General features: G+C 39.4%; 1 protein-coding gene across 1 annotated transcript in view; it reads right to left on the bottom strand.

Moving 5' to 3' along the window:
- Positions 1-1,632: 1,632 nt before the first annotated feature.
- The window catches only part of LOC139456175 (ATPase MORC2-like), a 58,752-nt gene continuing 42,853 nt past the window's right edge, over positions 1,633-17,531 (bottom strand). Inside the window, exons 26-30 of the mRNA XM_071237734.1 lie at positions 17,172-17,208; positions 16,193-16,353; positions 14,959-15,091; positions 13,978-14,094; positions 1,633-9,345 (exon numbers count right to left, since the gene is read on the bottom strand). Of these exons, the coding sequence (XP_071093835.1) occupies positions 9,253-9,345; positions 13,978-14,094; positions 14,959-15,091; positions 16,193-16,353; positions 17,172-17,208 (541 nt within the window). The 3' untranslated portion in view covers positions 1,633-9,252. The remainder of the gene's footprint in view (positions 9,346-13,977; positions 14,095-14,958; positions 15,092-16,192; positions 16,354-17,171; positions 17,209-17,531) is intronic.

The following is a 17,531-nucleotide window of genomic DNA, read 5'->3' on the forward strand; positions in this document are numbered from 1 at the left end:
TGTCTTCTCGCTCTTTGGTGGAAGACTGTCGATCATCTTCTTGTCGCTGGGTAGCTGTTCCAAACGTCTGGTACCGATTTCATGCCCTGCTGATCACACTTTGGCTGACAACAAAGGCATTTGCAACGTGACGTCGCAACGGAGGTTTTATAGGAGTTATCTAAGCATTGTGTCCAGTGATATTTCAATCTTTATTTGTTGGATATCATCAAAACTTGTCCCTTAGCAAACTTATTATATATGGCGGCAGACTTTTTCGCCTTTTACGACCCCAAGGGTCGTTATTGTACAAGGGGGTACCACACAGTCACTCGGATAAGAATATAGGTCCCCTGTAACCTACGCTGGTCGCCTGAGAAAAGTATTGTTTGTTTGTTTTTAATGCCGCACTCAGAAATATTCCAGCTATATGACGGCGGTCTGTAAATAATCAAGTCTGGACCAGACAATCCAGTGATTAATTTGTCTAGAGTGGGTTTCTCCATCAGTGACAGTACTTCCAATCTCATTAAAATCAGATCTTAGTTCCCGCCACCGCTAAACAAAGATCTGTGGACATCCTATGACGGGTCACGTCAGAACGACCACTGAAACGACTAACAAGAAGTCGACATCAGCCAATTGGAAAGCATCTTTCTCGAGCTTTACGGCACTCGTTTCAAGCTGGCGACTTCCATTTCAGACTACGCTTGAAAAATATGTTGACACAGTTCTCGATTAAAAATTTGAAAACTGAACATACGAACATTCCGGAAAGTCTAAAATGTGGTTGCGGTTGTATTGTAGTGCTTCCCGCGAAGTTTGCAACGCCTCTTCCGTTCAAATGTTTATCCCACGGAAGCGAGAGACAGACGATAATTTTGACAGAATCAGTCGTACGGCCGTAACTGACGTTCGGAATACCACGTGTTAACGTTTTTCGAGGTTGCATGATTAGAAAACACATTCCGACTGTCACTTTCGTGATCTGGTAAGCTATGCTCCGATTGGTCGGATGAAAGGTCGTTTTGACATGACCCGTTATGGGATGTCCTCAGATCTTTGTTTAGCGATAGCGAGAACTACGATCTGATTTTAATGAGATTGTCAGTCCTAATGTTTGCATGCAGTAGGTGCTTCCATCAGTGACGTCGTCAGAACCACAGGAACTCGATGATAGCGTGTATAGCATAATATATTCGTATAGAAAAACAATTCACACCCTTCTATATATAGTCTATATGCATATATAGAGGGGTGTGAATTTTTTTCTATACGAATAAATTATGCTTCACACGCTATCATCGAGTTCCTGTGGTCAGAACTACTTCCGGTTTGTTTACATTACGAACACCTGGTATCATGGGGCGGTCGGGTAGCCTAGTGGTTAAAGCGTTCGCTCGTCACGCCAGAGCCCGGGTTCGAATCCCGACACGGGTACAATGCGTGAAGCCCTTTTCTGGTGTCCCCCGTCCTGATATTGCTGGAATATTGCTAAAAGCGCCGTCAAACCAAACTCACTATAGCTGGGATTTCTCTTGAAAATTGGAAAGGGTTATGTCGCTCTTATTTATACTATCGGATCACTCAGTTGCATCTCCATTGTTGTGAGAAAACAGGAAGTCTTTGTCAAAATCAAATGTTTATTCATGATGATGTAAATGACTGTAAACATGATACTAAAACTGAAATATATGTACATTTAAAGCACACACAAATATGCCATGAATGGGGTAAATAAAACAGAACAATGGAAACATGGCAACATAAGCTTGGTGGGTTGAATTTCTTATTGCCAAGATCCCTAACGAGAAAAATAGTGTTCTTGAAATGTACTCAGATTAGTCTTTCTATTCAATGCTTCAAAAACATATACGTTTGTATCCCCACCTCTGATCCATTTATCAATATCTAAACAATGTTTTCATTGACAAACATGTTAAGGGATTTACAATCTTGATAACAATTGGGTTTTTACCAATGACACCTGTGCTCACAAATGTTCCCAAACAGTTACATTTCAATGGAAACTATTCAACAGAAATATGTCCATGCTTAATCTTTTAAGGGAAAGTTAATGTCAATTTCAAAATATTTTCTGTAAGCAAGAGCTAATGTCACTGGCCTTATTCCACAAAGTGATGGTGGAGTTCTGTCTGTCGTAGTTCCTAGACTTTAACAAAGACTTACGCTACTCGTAGTATTAAGATCCCTTCACAGAACAAATGTCCTTGGCCCTACTTCACAAAGCGATCCTAGATCTAGGGCCATCATAATTCCTACACTTAAACACACACTTCCATAAGCTGTAGCGCTACGATCCCTATGAGAAACGCTGCAGGCAGCCTGACCACAATTTCAAATCAACAGTGAGCCTGCGGCACACCCAAAGCATCACAAGCTAACTGAAGGGTAGAGTGCATGAGTTGGATATGTGTCTTTGAACATTATTTCAATAACATCACTGCCCCTCAGCTTGCTTTGTTTTAGGAAAGCTAAAAGAATCTCATGGACGCTAACCACTTTTGTGTTCGTTTGTTGTTTAACGCTGCACTCAGCTACATGACAGTGGTCTGTAAGTATTTAAGTCTGGACCAGTCAATTCAGTGATTGGCATGTGCATCGATCTTCGCAATTGGGATATGAGGACATGCATCAACCAAGTCAGCGAGCCTGATCACCCAATCCCTTTTGTCACTTCATACAACAAGCATAGTCACCTCTTATGTTGCTGAAGACCTTCTACCCCAGATCTTCACAGGTCAACCATTATTGTGAAACCCACAAGCCCACCTATTGTGCTGAGTCTTCGGATCAGAATGGAGCTTCCTGGATATGACTCCAAAATCAGTGGATCCTAGCTTGTCAAGGGGAGGTAATTATGCAGAGTGAACGGCAGTGTTGTAAACAACTGAGGTCTCATACCCTCTGATTGGTGTAACTTTGACTGGTAAAGCAAAACTTTATTCTTATCGTAAAATACATGTCACTGTTTGACAGTATCCATTCACTGAACACAGGAGTGAGTGAGTGAGTATGGTTTAACGCCGCTTTTAGCAATATTCCAGCAATATCCCGGCAGGGGACACCAGAAATGGGCTTCATACATTGTACCCATGTCGGGAATTGAACCCAGGTCTTCGGCGTGGCGAGTGAACGCTTTAACCACTAGGCTACCTGACCGGCCCCTCTGAACACAGGAAAGGTGGGATATCTTCCACACAAAATAACAACATTTCCATCAAATGTTCTTTAAATGACATATACTGAACAAAAAACGTTTGGGATGATGAATATTTTGGGGGTTATTTTTGGGTGTGAATACTAAGCACAAGGTTTGATAAATATATCCCAAAAATATTCATGACCCCTAACTTTTTATCCAAGTAAAGTTTGGATACACAGGACAATTTGTTTTATTGAAATAAAACTTTTATAACCTTTATATATTTATAAATTTCGTCATGGCAGAATAGATTCAACTGAAGGAATATAAAAAATTAGACTGGTTTCTATGGCGTTTCAAATCTGCTGAACTTTCATACAAAATTATTTTGGGCCCGATAATTTTCCGTCAACTATTTAAGGTAATTAAATAGCTAACTAGAGAAACGTCAGGAAAATAACCTCCTCTCACAAGAGTCCTGGCTATTTTTAGTCAATAAGTTGAAACATTACTAAACAATGTCATGAAACAACTTTTCCTCCCTGCAACAATCTGGTCACGCTAATCCGGGGAACACATAAACATTTACCATTAAAGCTTCAAATATCGTTTCATTACAACATTCTGTCTTCAAGCATGTTGTCTATAAGAGATTAGTGAATATTGAACACCTCTTTAGTGTTTAGACTGGATTGTCACTTCATGTATTTTCACTGGTAACATTTGACTTCATAAAATGGTTAACATCCAGCCCCATTTCACAGAGCAATCACTAACACCATCAATGTTGAAAACAGATATACAGAAAACAATGTAACCTTGTTATTTTGGACCGTGTTATTTTGGACCTTGTTAATCTGGTAACCCCGCTTTGGGGACAATTACATTTCAGAACATCTACATATATACACAAGTCAATACTCCAGGGTTCGTTAATTCGGCCATTTTTACACACAGTTGGTTTAACTTTACTCTAACATGGGCTTACAAAATGGAGGGAGCTGGGAGCTGGAACCTCTTTGTGGAACAGGGCACTGTTCACAACACATTTGTCCAGTTTTCAGCATATTTACAATCTATAAATATATCTCAGTTCACGGTTTCATCCCAATAATACCGGGAATATAAGACAATGATATCACCTACCCATCAATGCAGTTTTCATGGTCAACCAATCAATGCACACTCTCTTTGCGCCAATAAAAATTGCCTTAATTGTTTCTTGTGACAATCTTGGTGATGAGGCAGTAGTTAAGGACAGACATTAACATACCAAACTAAAAGTTAGGGATTATGAACATTTTGGGGGATATTTTTGGCAGTGAAGACTAAGCACACAATTTCTTAACACTACCCAGTACACCATTCATAGTCCCCAGCTTCTTGGCTCAGTACACATATGATGGGCATCAGATTCAGGGTATTATTTGACAATGAACATGCAGGGTCTCTGACACTGGGAAGGTGCAAGGTCTGAGGGTGGTACACCGATACTCTCAGGAATCGTTCGAGACCTTGACGTGGGTTATATGAAAAAGGTAAACACTAAAACTGAACCTTATTACTAACGACTGTTTTCTTGACAATTTATATATTAACACTATCATTATTGGTTTATCCTCACTTTGCCACCAGGCCACCAGGGATTAACAGTAGCAATGTTTATACAAGCATGGGGGCCATATCAAAGTTACCAAATACTGAACTGAGTTCACCCCCTCAATTAATGTCAAAAGTGTTCACTGGCAATATTGGTGAGCAAATTTTCTTATTTGTTGATTAATTACTGATTAACGATCAACGACGGTGCCAGAACAACTAACCACGTTGAGGGCTGGCATGCCAAAATGAATAAAACTGGACATTCCCACCCCAACATGTTCAAGTTCATCTACATCATCCAGAAAGAACAATCCAATACTGAAATGATCATCAGCCAACTCCGAGCAGGTGGACGTCAGCCTCATAAAATAATGAAATTTTTTTGCATATCAAATAGCAAAATTTTGAGATGACCCCTGGTGCCGTCTATTGTTTAACTGATTAGCATGCCTGACTGATTTTCATACTGGGAACAATAGGTGGTGGCAAAGTGAGGAGATCCCTCATTATTTACTTTCAGGTACAAATTCAACTGCACGTCTGGTTGAAACTGTATCATTAAGATTATTGACACAACATAGTGAGTGAGTGAGTGATTATTGTTTAAAGCCGTATCAGCAATCTTGCAGCTAGACATTCACCCATGGAGTATCTGAGGAATTCCCAGATGTTATCTACCTCTGCTATCTCTGTCCTTGACACACTTCAGCAACAGCACTGACGCCAAGAAACCAGGGTGTGCATCTTCCAACGACTAGATTAACACAATTACATAACAGCTCGTTTCTGAAAAATCTAATGTTAAGATAGTATTAATACAATTTCAAAGAATATTGAATCTTTTTTGTGATACACCAACTTGGCAATCTGCCATCATTCTCTCTGTAAAGTTAATTACAGTGTAGATGCAGGTTGACTCTGAAGCTGTTAAACAAGTTAACAATCACTCATTTTTCATACGTCAATCCATCGGTCATGGCATGACAGATTAACTATAGTAATATGAAAGAATCAAATGATCCTTAACTTGTTTTGAGTAGATTTAAAATAATATTACCGGTACTCTATTAATGGGCATTAAGAAAAATGAAACAAAACAAGTGTTCAATCAATTTTGGTGTACATTTTGCACACTTGTCAATCAATGCATATCCTAAAATTGTCACATTACCATGGACATTAGCTTCAAGAAAATGCAACATGACAAATTTTCCATTAAGTTGACCGACAGTCAAATGTGTAATCTCAACATGAAATGGCAATACGAAATACATAAAAGTCAACAAAGTAAATTATCTGGTTCTCTCAGAGGAGGCTAGTTTACCCCCCACATAATATTCCTATGGAACACTCATTAATTTCAACTATTACTTTACTCCTTCATAAAATAAAAGTGTCGCCTAAACCTACAACAAAGAGTGAGTGAGTATGGTTTTACGCTGCTTTTAGCAACATTCCAGCAATATCACGGCGGGGGACACCAGAAGTGGGCTTCACACATTATACCCATGTCAGGAATTGAACCCAGGTCTTAGGCATGACGAGCGAACACTTTAACCACTAGGCTACCCGACCACCTCCCTACAACAAAGAGAAGGGGAAGACGGACGCATAATTCCAGCATTATCATTGTTGGGCTTCACACATTGTACCCATGTGGGGAATCGAACCCAGGTCTTTGGCGTGACAAGTGAACACTTTAACCACTAGGCTACCCCACCAGCACTTAGAGATGAATATGTTCTAATAGCTGAATACCAAATATTGTGGTAAGCCAAGACCAACTTAATGTTATAGGTTGACAGATGAGCCATAAATAAACTCAGAATGTTAGAGTTTGAAATAACTGCTTCAACTCTTATTGCAATGAACCACGAGAAATTTGATTTCCTGAAGAACCAAGAAATGGTCTGATCTCAGAGTGAGTGAATGAGTGAGTGAGTGAGTTTGATTTTAAGCCATTTATTCCAGCAATATCATGACAGGGGAAACCAGAAATGGGCTTCACACATTGTACCCATGTCTGGAATGGAACCAGGTCTTCAGCATGAAGAGAGAACGCTTTAAGCACTAGGCCACCCAACCTCCCCGTATGACAAAGAGAATCAATGGTTGCTACTGGTGAATCTACGTGTATCCAAGCACTTTGACCTTTTGTACTAAACGTGAATGGACTCAACTTGCATGATTGAAAATGACAAACAGAAACTAGAAACAAGTTTTTTTGGTCTTAAACATGAAAATGACAAGGACTGAGTGACTGAGTTGGGTATAATGCCGCTGTTTTTTTAAACATTATTCCAGTTATGTCACGGCGTGTCAGCTTAATGTGGGATGAAAGCCCGAAGTGATGCAGGTCTCAGACGTTTACCACTTTGGTGAAACCACAAGGGTATGGTGCTGACAAACCTAGAAACATAATCGGGGCGGACAGGGATTCTAACCCACGATCATAGATTTCTGGCATGCCCAGGTCGACGCAACCCCGCACAGCAAATTGCAGCACCTTACACGACTGGGGCACCAGTGCCCCTTGAAAGTCTAGAAATACAATTTAGTGTCCATACAAATATGCCATAAATTTACACGGAACTATTTCCTCGTGACATTTACAGTAAAGCACCTGTTGATATGTGGGACATGATTTACATTAGATGAAGAGTGAATTCTGCTGTGTCAGCATGTTCCCCGTTTCCCCAGTTGTATCACACAGTATGGAATACGACCACTATCACTACACCTGGCTCCAACCAATCCAACCATGCCTGTACTGTGTTTCTCTTGGTTGACATATGAACATAGGTGTAGACATTCAACAGCACAAAACAAATATATATATATATACTATCCAGACAGTTAACACTGACAATAGAATCCAGATTTATATACAGTTACAACATCTAGAATTGTTCCTTGTTGCATTCTTAAAATCTTAAAATATTATGAATCACAAAATGACAACAGTTATGTTCTTAAAATGTGTATGTACACAGCATTAGTTTCTAAAAGCAGTATAAATTCAACAAATTGATTAACTACAAACTCGGAGACTCGAGTGAGATCTAACTTTTAACAAATAAAAAGTCATTTCAGGAAATAAAAGATCTTTAAAAAGTGTATTAGATATTACTACTTCAATATTTACTTGATCATTGGCGATTTTTTGGCCAAAAATATAATGTCCATAGAATAATGGAATAGAGTTGACCATTCTTTTAAGAAACATGATTACTACCGACCAGTATTTAATGTTACTGTTCCCAAATGATACTAAGATAGAGCCCGAAATAAAGATTCTGTTACCATCTGTACAGAGGTTAGGTGTAAGACAAGGATGCATACTTATTCCTTGCTTAACTGCTAATTAATTAATTAACCGTTGATATTTATTGATTATGTACATTTTCTTGATCTCTTCATCACATATAAAACCAGTCTGTTCAAAAATATCATCTTCTAATCTAAAGGCTTATCTAATTATGTAATATTAAATATGGTTTCTTTTAAAGAAAAAAAATGTTGAGGCATGACATTTTGTTTAAGTTTAACATAACATCCCTTTTGTCTTAACACAATATTAATGATTTTCAGTTTCTAATATTGAATTCTTTAACATTACTGACTGCAAGTGAACAAATTATTTTCATAAAACAAAATAAAAAACAGGTGTGGTGCCTTTCTTGTTTAGAATTTTGTAGAAAAATAATTCAAACCCCTCAAACGGCAATAGGCATTATGCCAGGATAAGGAATTTCTAGAAACAATGGTTTCTAAAATTAAGATCATTTCAATAATTGCACTATCAACACAAAAGTACACGTTGAGTGTACATGCATGTCATAACAAAACATATTTAAAAGTGGGTTAGCATTTCTATGTTAACATAACATTAACTACTAAATGAATATATTTATTTGATAAGAATGTTGTACTGAAATGATTTGCGATTTTGTACACAATGACATACGGATGATGCTTCACACATGACTCTGTACAGGATGGCATAAACACACATGAACACGAACAGCACTAGCAAACATTAGCTAGATCTAACTGGCCTGACTCACAAGCCAAAAAAACAGAGTTATCTCCCCTTGATTTTAAAGTCTGTAAGAATGATCTGAGAAAAAGAATGTGAACAAAGTAAACATGATAAAAAAACATAAGTGTAGCTATTGTACTGTCAAATTCAACAAATGTTAGAAACATTTTTAACCAGGTACTCTTTTCGTTGAAATGTATGTCAACTGATGAGCTCAATTTGTCAAAAGGTTGGTCATCAAAGCAAATCAGGAATTCACCTGATGGTAGAGCATTCTTGATTATAATATCACTAAAGAATTTAACTCAACAGATATGGCAAAAAATAAATAATAGTTCACAAAAGCATCAGCAAAAATGCACTGTACAGAAGCTTGTGTGATATTAGTTCAGTTAACATTCATAGAGCCTAATTACATAGGATATAATGCAGCTATCAAGGGGAGATAACTGCAGTGTGAAGACTACGATTGTGATCCCTGCATAGCCTGGCGAACACACGCTGCAAGTAGTTCATCCACCTGGTCACCATCAGAGTCAGGGTCGATGTCGAATTCCTGAAATCAAATCAGTTTCAGATTCAACAAACATATAAAAACAAGGTGAGGGGAAATGGGGTTTAACGTTGCATTCAACATTATTTGGAATAATATTGTGACATGCATGCTTGTTGTTAGACCAGAAACTTATGACATTTTTTAGTTGTTCAGTAGATATTTCTTGCATGTTGACTGTCATACAATGATGTTTGTCTCCAGCTATATTACAGCGGACTGTAAGTATTTGAGTCTTGGCCAGGCAAACCAGTGGTTGATATTTTGTGCCAAGTTCCACACACTCAGAGTTGGAGGACACGCAAAGTCACAAAGCCTGACCACCAGATCCGTTTGTGTCACCTCTTATGACATAGGTGGCTGAAGATCTATCTAGCAGTGACAAGATCAACATATTTACAAGAACTTCAGTTTAGTGTCCAAAGTTTAATTGTGAACAGTTGTCTCCCTTTATTCAGTTGTAAGAACAGTTATCTCCCTTTATTCAGCTGTAAGACCAGTTGCCTCCCCTTATTCAGCTGTAAGACCAGTTGCCTCCCCTTATTCAGCTGTAAGACCAATTATCTCCCTTTATTCAGCTCTTAGAACAGCCTCTATTCTGTAAGACTGCTTTAAGGATGTCTCTACAGACACATCAAGCCTGGAGTTAGCCTGTCTGTGGCCATTAGTGGTGGCATAGATCTACAATACAGAGGGAGGCTGACACACACTTCCCGACTAAATCTGTCCTGTGCCTGTATGCTTAATTCCTATGTCTCCTCCATGACATTACGCATGAGGCTGCACGATGCAGCAGCACACAGACATACACTCACTCCAGACTACTGGACTTATATAGCGACGTGCATGCTCGGGGGTCCAAACTTCTGCCGTTTTTTTAGTGCTAGCTCACTTAGATCCCATGGATGCCCCATTCAGACACAGTGTACTGACTCGGAGATGACCAGTCCTTGTTTTATCCCCTCAATGCTGAGAACCAGACAGGGTTACTATCTTGTAATGTCTGGGTTCGAATCCCGGTTTGTCCCAATTATGTTTCTAGGTTTGTCAGCACCATACCCGTGCTCGTGGGTTTCACCTAAGTGGTAAACGTCTGACACCTGCATCACTTCAGGCTTTCCTTCCACAAGCTGACACGCAGCGATATGACTGGAATACAGTTAAAAGCGGCGTTAAACACAACTCACTCACTCTTGTAATGTCTTTTGGTATGACAAAGCTGGGGGTCGAACAACAGACCTTTCCCGAAGCTTGATCCACCACACCACGCAGGCGGTCTCACTCATTAGTCAGTGAACATAGTTCATACAGCGTTGGCAATATGAAATTCAAAGCTTGAAGGTCATTTCAAGGACTAAAATTACTTTTTCAAGTACTAGTGCTAATTCCATGTGAAAATATGCTTGTTCTATCATCTGCTTGATCACACTTGTGGCCATATGTGTATAAGTGAGGAAATTAATCACAATTATCGGAAAATAAAACTAAACTGTGACAAAATATCAACTTCAAGTGCTTCTCTAGTGCTTCTATAGTGCTTTGCTTTTATCCCAAAACAAGTATTCAGACCCTGATTTCAAAATAATGACTTTTCAAGAACACCGCTGAAATACAAGTACTTTTCCAGGTTTGTGCATGTTGTGCAACCATTAGATATCGGCATTATTACAAATGGAAACAACAAACATCTGCAAACTGTCAACGTAAAATCCTCAACATAAGATATTTTGTAATATAGTCAAAAACACATGCAAAAAACATTTTCATGATTCAAACATCAATACCAATGCAAAAATACTGAGTGTAAGACATTTCACCATATATTCTAACACATGACCAAAAAACAATTTCACGACTCGATGTCAAATACGTATAATCCAACTTTTTGGTAGGACCAATTTCCCATTTTCATTTTCAGTCCAGTCTGTGCAATATGAGTCCCCCGTCTACACATCTGAACAATCACCCCAGTCACAGCCACCACAGATGCACCACGGCTGCAGCCGACGAGCAATGAAGCCTCGCAAACCATTGACACATGTGCTCAATTGATGGTTCCCAGGGGTACGCTCAGTGGAAAACCTTTTGCCCGGTCCTCAGCAATCAATTATGACTGAACAGTTGACAGGGCACTATGTTATTGCAAAGCAGCAATCTAGCCCTTTCTCCTCGAGGACTACCGCAACCAGACAAGTAGTGAAAAGCCACACTTTTTTCCTGTTTTCTTCCATAACAACTAACAGATTGGTAGAACGAATGTTGGAGATTTTTAAAGCCTTATTTTAAAGCTTTTAGGTAGGTATGGTTGGCGATTGGGCTTATTTGATCGATACTTGTAGAGAGTGGATGATAGTTACCCAGTATGCAATGTTATGTAGCATATGAACAAGTCTCGCCCCACCCCTTTCTCATAAGAGAAAGAGAAAGCGAGTGGGAAGTAGGAGGAGGAGGGTGAGGGGGACGGAGGAAGGGGGTCCAGAGGTAATTAGGAGCAGGTCACTCAAACATATGACAGTCTTTAGGGGTAAGTCATAAAAAATGATACTCATATTTGAGTCATGGTAAAATAGACATTTTATATTGAGATGATTTAAGCATTATAGCACTTTGTCTATACAGGGAGGGTCATGAATAAAACTGTGCAAGAACAATGGGAGAGCCATCAAAAAATATGACATGCATTATGGGAGAGTTATTATTTTCAGTATGTTATTGCATGAAACACCTCTGACCCACCAACCCTGAAATAAATGACCGGAACCTAACCATGTTTACTATAATGCAGCAAGTGAGAGAGCATGATCTGGAGTTTTAATGAGGTTAGGATCAAAACAAACTCACAATGTTTTGGTATCAGGTACTTTGTGTGTTCTATCAGATTGGAATTAACTCTACAGTGCGCCATCACGACCCCTACTTAATTTCAAGGTGCGCCATTTAGAAATTGAATGTGCCGATGGGTCGACCTTGGATAAACTCTGTAGATACCAAACACATTGTATGTAGGTTCTGTTTCCCAATTTATCCATATTCACGTAACTATATCTTTAACTCACATCAACTGCAAATGGAGAAACCAGAGATATTTGACTCTCAGTTCTAGCAAATTGTGACACTAAAATTCCCTCTGGTGGTGAAAAAAAACATTCTATGTTTTGTATCTCTCAAATACAATTTGCTACTCAATTTAATTTTCGAGAAAATGACAGAGTTGGGCCTTAATTCTGATCCTAATCTGTACGGCCGGATCAGTTGTGTATGAATCAATTACTAAAGCTTCCAACAAATTCAATTAGCCTTCTCAAGTTAACTTCACCCAATGGTAGGCTTCGGAAACAATTCGCTGTTGAAACTCACAGACTTTCTTTGGTGGCAAATTCTCAAAGGTTTCTTAAGTTTGTTAGAAGAGTTTCTTAATTAGCCCTCAAAGTCCTCAGACAGGTCGAGGAGGGAGTTTCCCTTATTGCCTTCTTTCAAGCTGACAGTTTTAATTTTGATTTTTTTAAATTTGAGTTAAAATTATGGAAGACTTTTGCTTTTTGACACTGCTTGTCCAACTTGAACCATTCATCTGACAGAAAAAAACAACCCTGCATATACCCCAAATGTCCAGATTTTGTACTAATTTGTATTATTACTTTATCTTGAAATATAATTAATTATAATTTTTGTCCTACTTACAAAACTAGCATAATATAATTATTTTCAAGAAACAAGGACAAAACATTGCTGTTCTTAAATGGAGGGGGGAGAATGAGATACTCGAGGGGAAGGATATGTGAAAGAGTATTGATACTTGAAGGTGAAATAGTATTGATAATAAGAGTGAATGATACTCTGAGAGCAGGTTTGAAAGTATTAATACTTAACACAACATGCTTAATGAGCAGTTTGCGTGAAAGAGTATTGATACTTGAAGGGTTGTATGCGTGAAATAGTATTGATACTAAGAGTGAATGATACTCTGAGAGCAGGTTTGAAAGTATTAATACTTAACACAACATGCTTAAAGAGCAGTTTGCATGAAAGAGTATTGATACTTGAAGGGTTGTATGGGTGAAATAGTATTGATACTAAGAGTGAATGATACTTTGAGAGCAGGTGTGAAAGTATTAATACTTAACACAACATACTTAAAGAATAGTTTGTGTGAAAGAGTATTGATACTTGGAAGGTGGGATGGTTGTAAGAGAATTGACACTTGAAAGATAGTATGAGGGAAAGAGTATTGATACTTGAAGGGCAGTTGGAGCGATGGGGATCAAACAATCAGTCAGGTCAGAGATCATGACCACACAATCACCCTAGGTCGACATTGTGACCACACAATCAGCCTAGGTCGACATTGTGACCAAACAATCAGCCTTGGCCAACATTGTGACAACACAATCAGCCTTGGCCAACATTGTGACAACACAATCAGCCTTGGCCGACATTGTGACTAAACAATCACCCTAGGTCGACATTGTGACCAAACAATCACCCTAGGTCGACATTGTGACCACACAATCACCCTTGGTTGACATAAAGCAGACATGACTAAACTCACAAATCTCTGACATCTTGTGAAAGTACAAGGTAATGCCTACATAAAACAATGAAACCAACAAAGATGGAATCATAAAAAATACTCACATCATTTATTGATTTTAATAGTTTAGCGATGAGTTTTCGGACTGATGAAAGTTTCTGCTGGGATTCCTCTGCCTCCTGTTTCCGCACTGACGCCTCTGTCTGGAAGTTGCTGACAAGCTGAAACACATGACACGACAGGTAACATGGTTGGTCACATGACAACAACAACTGTCATGTTCTCACACTTCTAAGCGGTTTCATATATTTGTTTGTTGTTTAACGCCGCACTCAGCAGTATTCCAGCTGCATGATGGTGGTCTGTAAATAATCGAGTCTGGACCAGACAATCCACTGATTGACATCATAACCATCGATCCATGCAATTGGGATACGAAAACATGCATCAACCAAGTCAGCAAGCCAGACCACCCGATCCACTGATTGACATCATGACCATCGATCCACGCAATTGGGATACGAAAACATGCATCAACAAAGTCAGCAAGCTAGACCACCCGATCCACTGATTGACATCATGACCATCGATCCACGCAATTGGGATACGAAAACATGCATCAACCAAGTCAGCAAGCCAGACCACCCGATCCACTGATTGACATCATGACCATCGATCCACGCAATTGGGATACGAAAACATGCATCAACAAAGTCAGCAAGCCAGACCACCCGATCCACTGATTGACATCATGACCATCGATCCACGCAATTCAGATACAAAGACATGCATCAACCAAGTCAGCAAGCCTGACCACCCGATCCCTTTAGTCATCTCGTACGACAAGCATAGTCGCCTTTTATGGCAAGCATGGGTTGCTGAAGACCTATTCTATCCCTGATCTTCATGGGTTCTAAGTGGTTTCAGATTAAGAAGCACTCGAGTGGAACAATGAATAATTGTTACAATATTAGTATATATTAAAATCACAGAGAATTGAAAATATGCTTTGAATGATACCGGGCTTACATTCCCTCTCATGGCATAAAAGAAAGAAGCAATAAGATAAAGGGTGATATACACACCCTTCTAAGGCCCTTCTCATAGTGGTCGAAGAAGTCATCTAGTGGGAAGCCAGCCAGCTCCGGCAGCGACATGGCTGATATCGTCTCCTTGTCCATGATCCACTGTGGAGGAAGGAAATACCGAAGACACGTCCTGTAACAACAAGCAATTGTCTTAATCCACGAGCCCAAACTGTAGAGGTGAAACAATACTTCGGTGCACCGGTGCATCGGGATACATGATACATTTTCTGTATTGATATAAGACGATACACTTGCTAAAATACTTTACTGCTCATTTAATGACCCCTAGCACTTTCATCAGTAAAAAAAAACACAAAATGTGTTGTCAATAAGTTGACAACTAAACACAGCCACAACGAACATGTGTCTACAGCTAGCTTTTCCTTTTGAACCTGCTCTGAAATATTAATAGTAAAGACATTTCCACACAATATCATGTAAATATGCATATTGCTATATGTGTCTTGACCTTGCTGTATCGTTTCACCGCTACCAAACTGTGACTGTTAACCAATCAAGAATATCAACATTAGATGACTATTAAACGGCTGTTCATAAAATTCAAGTGTCAAAAGCTATGTCTTACAATTCAAATGTAAAACCTTTTAGCAGGTCTCCCTGTAATAGTTGTACCTCTCACGAGGTGACTGTGATAGTATGATACCTATAATACTATAGGCAAAAATGGCAGTAGGTTTAGAAACCGCCCCAAACCGACACCAAAAATATCTCCTTTTCATGTCATGTTTGTTTTGTTTATTTGTTTGTTGTTTAATGCCACACTCAGCAATATTCCAGCTATGTGACAATGGTCTGTAAATAATCGAGTCTAGACTAGACAATCCAGTGATTGATATCATGAGCATCAATCCACACAACTGGGATCAATGACATGCATCAACCAAGTCAGCGAGTCTGACCACCCAATCCCGTTAGGCGACTCTTACGACAAGCAGAGTCGCCTTTTACGGCAAGCATGGGTTGCTGAAGACCTATTTTAACCCAGATCTCCACAGGTATTTGAGAAATTGACTTGGAGTGTGAGTGAGAATGGTTTTATGTCACTTTTAGTTTATTCTAGCAATTTAACATCTGGGACACCAGAAAAGGGCTTGTACCTATGTTGGGAATCGAACCTGGGACTTCAGCATGATGAGCAAACACTTTAACCAGTTGGCTCCCCTACCAGCCCTGACTTGAAGATGAGTCTTGCATTATTTAGCAGTCTTACCTGTAACCATTAGCTATCTCATCGGTGATCTGGCTGGACTGAGAAGACGTGATAGCAGGGGTGGCCGTTGACGATGTGGGTGCCTCCGTGGCAGTGTCATGTGATGAGATGGATGCAGGAGAGGGGGGTCCAGTGGTGGACGTGTCACCAGTTTGACCGGGCTGAAGGGGAAACAGAGACATCATTGTATATGGTGGATTACAACCTTGTATCTTTATTCCCTACAGGCAATGTCTTAGATTGACTGATTACAACATCTAGACCATAAACTAAATTTTACCATGGTTACTCAATCTATTTATATATATTTCAAACTAGAGAATTGTTCTTTCTCTGTTGTTCAACGGCAGAAATATTTCAGCTTTTTGACGGCGGCCTGTAAACAATCAGGACCAGATATTGTAATATTGTGTTTGTTTGTAGTTTAACGCAGCACTCAGCAATATTCCAGCTATATGACTGCAGTCTGTCATAATCAAGTCTGGACTAGACAATCCAGTGACTGACATCATGAGCATCCATCCATGCAATTGGAACACTATGACATGCAGTCACGATCCCGTTAGTCGCCTCTTACAACAAGCATAGTCGCCTTTTACGGCAAGCATGGGTTGCTGAAGACCAATACAACCTAGATCTTCAAAGGACTGTAATATTGTCAGCAAAGATCCAATCGATCGGGGTGTGATGATACGCAATCAACAAAGTCACCGAGCCTGGCAAACTGTCCATTTGGTCATCTCTTACAACCAGCCTAGGTTGCTGAGGACCTATTCTAACCCAGGATCCCCAGGGGCTTTCAAATTTAAGAAAGTAAGGGAATGCTTTTATGCCACTGTTTAGCAGTTTTGCATCAATGTGATGGAAGACATCACTATCTGGCTTCATATAAAGCATAGACAACAGGATCCCAACTCTAAATGCTTCACCAGAATTGAAACTCAAAACAAACTGTTCTGTTTAAAACTGCATGCCTTACCTTTGATGTTCTGATGTCGGAACCCCCTTTTTCAAACCTGAATAAAACAAACACACTCTTCACAATTCTGCATGACATATAATTTAATTGGCATCTCAGAAAATTGTCTCATCTCCTCAACTTGAGAGGAAATTGGCTTTTCATCTTGTTCAAGATTTTTGTACTCATAAGGTGACTAGTGTGCATGCATATTTTAACCAGTCCAGACTAATGGTGGTTTTAAGGTGCTAACCCACTGAGACACCATGCTACAGTTTCAAATGGATACCCAACAGTATCAGTATACAGTATACCGACTCCAGGCCGACCAGTCCTTGTTTATTCGTTCATGCTGAGAGCCAGGCAGGATAACAAACAAGT

Source organism: Haliotis cracherodii, unplaced genomic scaffold, assembly GCF_022045235.1.
Source record: "Haliotis cracherodii isolate W230 unplaced genomic scaffold, xgHalCrac1.p SCAF_11, whole genome shotgun sequence".
Taxonomy (NCBI): Eukaryota; Metazoa; Mollusca; class Gastropoda; order Lepetellida; family Haliotidae; genus Haliotis; species Haliotis cracherodii.